At 32.1% G+C, this 5,450-nt stretch overlaps 1 protein-coding gene across 1 annotated transcript in view; it reads left to right on the top strand.

The window, feature by feature from the left end:
• LOC106469896 (DNA-directed RNA polymerase II subunit RPB9-like) overlaps positions 1–3,211 on the top strand; it is a 13,018-nt gene extending 9,807 nt beyond the window's left edge. The window contains exon 6 of the mRNA XM_013930417.2: positions 1,934–3,211. Coding sequence (XP_013785871.1) covers positions 1,934–1,996 — 63 coding nt within the window. The 3' untranslated portion in view covers positions 1,997–3,211. The remainder of the gene's footprint in view (positions 1–1,933) is intronic.
• The last annotated feature ends 2,239 nt before the right edge of the window (positions 3,212–5,450 follow it).

The raw sequence follows: 5,450 nt of genomic DNA, 5'->3' as shown, positions 1-5,450 counted from the left end.
CATCTCTCTATCCCTTGGTGGTGATTTCTTACACATCTTAGCATTAGTCCATCTCTCTATCCCTTGGTGGTGATTTCTTACACATCTTAGCATTAGTCCATCTCTCTATCCCTTGGTGGTGATTTCTTACACATCTTAGCATTAATCCATTTCTCTATTCCTTGCTGGTGAATTGTTACACATCTTAGCATTAGTCCATCTCTATCCCTTGGTGGTGATTTCTTACACATCTTAGCATTAATCCATTTCTCTGTTCCTTGCCGGTGAATTGTTACACATCTTAGCATTAGTCCATCTCTCTATCCCTTGGTGGTGATTTCTTACACATCTTAGCATTAATCCATTTCTCTGTTCCTTGCCGGTGAATTGTTTTGTGTAAGAAATCACCACCAAGGGATAGAGAGATGGACTAATGCTAAGATGTGTTCTTAGCATTAATCCATTTCTCTATTCCTTGCTGGTGAATTGTTACACATTCCAACAACAGTACTCTATCTTGCTTTCCCTTGAGGATGACTTGTTACATGTCCGAAAAGTAGTTCATCTCTGTCCCTTAATGATGACTTGTGACTTGGAATAAAATGTCAAAAGATTATCTGAGTAGAAAGAAAAGCTTTTGTCAGTTTTTCACTTTTTTTTGTCTTGAGTTTTACATTAATTGGCCACTTTTTATGTTATGTCAAACTCCTAATGCATTTTGTTCATTACAGTTTCCCAATCTGTCCTGTAAATGGTCAATGACCTCCAGGGCTCATATGGTTCAGCATGTTGTATGGCTAGGTCTTATACAAGAATTTTAAAAGAGTGTTAGTCAATTGATTGCAGAGAGCAATCAATTGTAATCCCCTATATAGTTGACACTCAGATTATGACATAGGTTCTCTGGATTTAAAATGTTTTATGGCCTTTCTTGTCCAATATCCATGACGAAGGATGTTTATCCATGTCTAGTTCCCACATGGCAATATTTAAGGAGTTTTTATTATTCATCATTGGATCAGAAGAAGTTTACCCTCTGAGGTAATTATAGCCAACATTTATTGTGGCAACACCTTGAAAAGATATTTAGAAGTGTCCAGAAGACCATAATGTAATCAACTTATTCATCCACCATCTTGCTTCTCTTAAATTGCCACAATTTGTCTTTTTACCTATAGTCTTGCAGCATTGGTACAACAGTACTGTACAGGTTTGCACTTTTCACATATTGTCTTACAATACTGGTGTAACAGTGTTGTGCATGTTTGTTTTTCACCCATTGTCTTGCAACATTGGTACAACAGTTCTGTACAGGTTTGCATTTTTCACACATTATTTTGTATCATTGATGCAACAATGTTGGACAGGTCAGTTTTCTCTCATTCTCTTGCAGAATTGATGTAGCAGTACTGTCTGTCTGCGTGTAAGGCTATTAACTGTTGCTTGGCATATAAAACTGTTTACTTTGTGTGGTAGGCAGATCTATCTATTTTTGGTTAATAATAATTTGACTGGCAAAGTAACACATAATACCTAGATATGTCTTTACAAATTGGGAACTTGTGTATTGGTATACAGGTAGGTACATTGCTAGCACATCATTACATATGTTTTAATATGTGCATTGACTAATATTATCATTACAGGTTATCAACCTATATAGTAGATGTTGTTTGCTTTTCATTTTTATTCCACCACAAAATTATTGTAAACCTATAAATTGTTAATATTGATAAACATATTTTTTTACCTCTGTAATTATACAACTTATTTTGGTCAAATGTAAAATGTTATTATTGGTAAAGGCATTTTTCTACGTCTGTAATACTAGAATTTATTCTAGTCAAGTAATGTTAATATTGTTAAAAATATGTTTATAATTTTTAGTTGTATATATGACCCAGTAGTTTTGCTTTAGTAGTATTATAAACTAGTGTATTCTTCTTCCATACAGGATGAGATGAGGCTCTACTATGTTTGTACCAATCCAAACTGTACCCATCGCTGGACTGAATAAGCTTTCATTGTCTAAACTCTGTTCCTACATAATGTTTAGTTTTTACTTCAGGATTATGTTTACTTATGTTTTCCCTCTCTCTTTTAGCAATATTTTTATATCAGTTTCCAGTGATATAGTAAAAAAAAATATAATTCAATTTCATGAGTGAGTAATAATTTGGTTTTCATAAAACAAAGTGTGACTTAATTATTTTGAATATCACGTACATACAATATCTCGGATGAGAAACAAAACAATGGGGCAATTAACCCCTTCCGGTAATCCTGCTTATTGTCTGTTGGACAGATTTCTAATTGAGAATGCTATTAACCAAACGACTTGTTTTTTGTGTATATACTAGTTAGAATTTGTTTATGTACTGTGAATTATACTGAAGCCCAGTCAAAAGATAAGGTAGTTCTGCCATGTTGCACTGTGTTGTATTTAATAGTTAAAATTCATATGTCTAGCATGGGTTATAAATGAATACAGTTGAAAAGAATACTTTTTTTTTTTACACAGTAAAATCATTTTATTTGAGATTGCTCTGCATGAATCTAAAATGAATCTAATTACAAATGGTCAAATCTTAACCTTGTCTCCATATCACAAACTTGTCATCAACATATCCAAATATCTGGTACCAAATCAAACTTAATTAAAGCTTCACTTTCAAATTCATTCATATAAATACTCAACTAGGGTTGGATATGGGATTTTTATTATTAAATTAGCTAATCAGTTGGGGCTTTTGGTTAAATATGGCCCTGGTAGTCAACATCTATGTACGTTTAGGAAGCATCTCAGTGGAAATTGTGGTATTAATGCATTAATCAATGATTGAGGAGGTAAATATGGCCCTGGTAGTCAACATTTATGTACGTTTAGGAAGCATCTCAGTGGAAATTGTGGTATTAATGCATTAATCAATGATTGAGGAGGTAAATATGGCCCTGGTAGTCAACATCTATGTACGTTTAGGAAGCATCTCAGTGGAAATTGTGGTATTAGTGCATTAATCAATGATTGAAGAGGTAATTGTTAAAAAAAAAAAATGAGCAGTAAGAGGCCTGGAACATCATTTTTGTGAAGTTTGATTAATCCTCCATATAACTCAATCAGCTGTGACACACGAGTCTTTTTTACATATGCAAATATATATTTGTGATCCTATTAATGTCATATGTGTGATTGTAGATGATCACTTGTAAAAATAGAATATTTTATTACTTAGCTGGTGTTGTGTCAGTTTTTTGCTAAGATGTCCACACCTTTTTCATTTAACTGAGTTTTTAAGTTTCTTGTTTTGTTTAGTTATTAATGATTATCTCGTAATTTTAATTTTAAGAGAAAGTTTTATTGATTTCAAGATAGCAAGTGAAATATTGTAAAAAAGAAAAACAAAAAATAATTTTAAGCACTCCGTTTTCAACATATAAATTTCCAACACCAAGAATAACAACTATTGAATACATGATCCACAACAGATCATTAGGAACAAATCATTTTATCAGCTTCTGGTTCAGAGGAATAATGGTACACAGGTAAACTGCCCCTAATAAAGAGAGGTTTGAAGAGAAGAAACAAGTATGATGATCACTGTTAAATGCTGTTTATTTCATATTACATGTCTGTGGGTTGAAAAGATGAAATTAAGATATGACAAAGCACAGTTGGCATATACTTAAAAAAAAAAAACATCTCGTACAACATCAGTGCTATAGAGATAATGTGCATTGCAAGATTATAACCCTTCAAGATGCATCGGTACCTCAGAGATAATAACTGTGTACCGACATCAGTGCTATAAGAGATAATGTGCATTGCAAGATTATAACCCTTTCAAGATGCATCAGTACCTCAGAGATAATAACTGTGTACATTATATGGTTAAAACCATTCATATTTCAGTGCCATAGAGATAATAATAAGGTACATTATAAGGTTATAACTTTTATGACATGTCAGTACCACAGAGATGAAAAATGATGTATATTATATGGCTATAAAAAGGGATTAAATTGGGGTGGAATAGTATGGAATTATTCCACCTCATGAGGATATAAGCCATTAGTGTTCCTAGTCTTCTCATTTAATTATTCCTAATGGATCACAAAAGGGAGTTCTACTTCTTTCAAATCCCAATTTATCCTTGAAGACACGTCCGTACCACAGAGATGATAATGATGTACATTATATGGTTATACTTAGTGTTACCAGACGTCCAAGTAAAACTTAGATCATCGTGGTTTAAGTTGTTGTTTTTTATCCATCCTAATCAGAAACAGTAAAAGTTCTAAATTGTCCCAGTTTCTTTGTACGTCATTGTAAGGTTGATATGTACAGTTTGTGATAATACATGGCTCCTTTAAATTTTATTTAGAGAATAACCTGACAAAGACAGATCACATTGAACAGTATTCCCTCCACCTCTGCTACATTTCCTTAACCCAATTTGGAATTGGACAACTGTATGAATTGAGATTTAAAGACTGTCCAGTCATTAAAAAGAAAATGAAAAATCATTTTTGTTTTAACCCTATTGAGATGGGTATGGGGTCAGAGGGCATGTCATCACGTTTGTAGATTTACATTCCACATTTTATTTAGCTATTATTTTCTAAACATATGTCAATAAGTTTGGTATCAAATTGTAGATTATAATTCAAGTTTTTAGTGTTATACATTAGTTAGTTTCTTAATTTTAAACTAAATATTGAAAAAAAAAACTAAATATTGATTTTTGTGTATCACTTGGTACATAGCCTTCTGGGCTTGGTCAGATTACATTCTATGATGCCCACAATAGAAAGTCTATAGTTTTGTACGAATTAGAAACTCCAATGTTCGATATTGGCAAGCTAGAATATAAAATAAGAACCTCCTACCTTTTCTATTTGCCAAGATATCATGATATTTTGCAAACCCATCATATTGGTTCTGCCCACCGCTTTATCGTTTGAGAAGACTTATTTATCTATGCCTACTTTTATACACCAATAACTTTATAATCAATTGAAAGCTATATATTTATTCTACATAATTCTGTCAGCCTTCATAAGTTATTTATGGAGAGAAATGCTCTTATGTCATTGGAAAGTTTGAAGTATTGTTATCAAGGCTGTTTTGTGAATAGAAATTATTTTTTTAGACCCGAATACAATTTAGTTAGGAAACCTGGTAAATTACAGTTGATTTTTAGAGTATCCCAATACAGTAATTTATAATATTTTGGTATTCCAAAATTTATTATTTTTCCATCTCCACGTGTGAATTTGGATGAGGCTTAGCAAGTATGGCTCTTGAGTGCAAACAAGGACTACATAGCATTGTAAGTAATAGAGACCATTGTGTTCCAAATATTTTTGATTTATTGTTTTATGTTTGAAGAAAAATAACTGGCATTTAAGTATTTATTTGAAATATATATATTTACTGTATTTTACAAAGTAAGAACATGTGTTATTTTACT

The sequence above is a fragment of the Limulus polyphemus genome, unplaced genomic scaffold, assembly GCF_000517525.1.
Source record: "Limulus polyphemus unplaced genomic scaffold, Limulus_polyphemus-2.1.2 Scaffold3713, whole genome shotgun sequence".
Taxonomy (NCBI): domain Eukaryota; kingdom Metazoa; phylum Arthropoda; class Merostomata; order Xiphosura; family Limulidae; genus Limulus; species Limulus polyphemus.
This window is presented reverse-complemented; position numbering and strand designations above follow the sequence as displayed.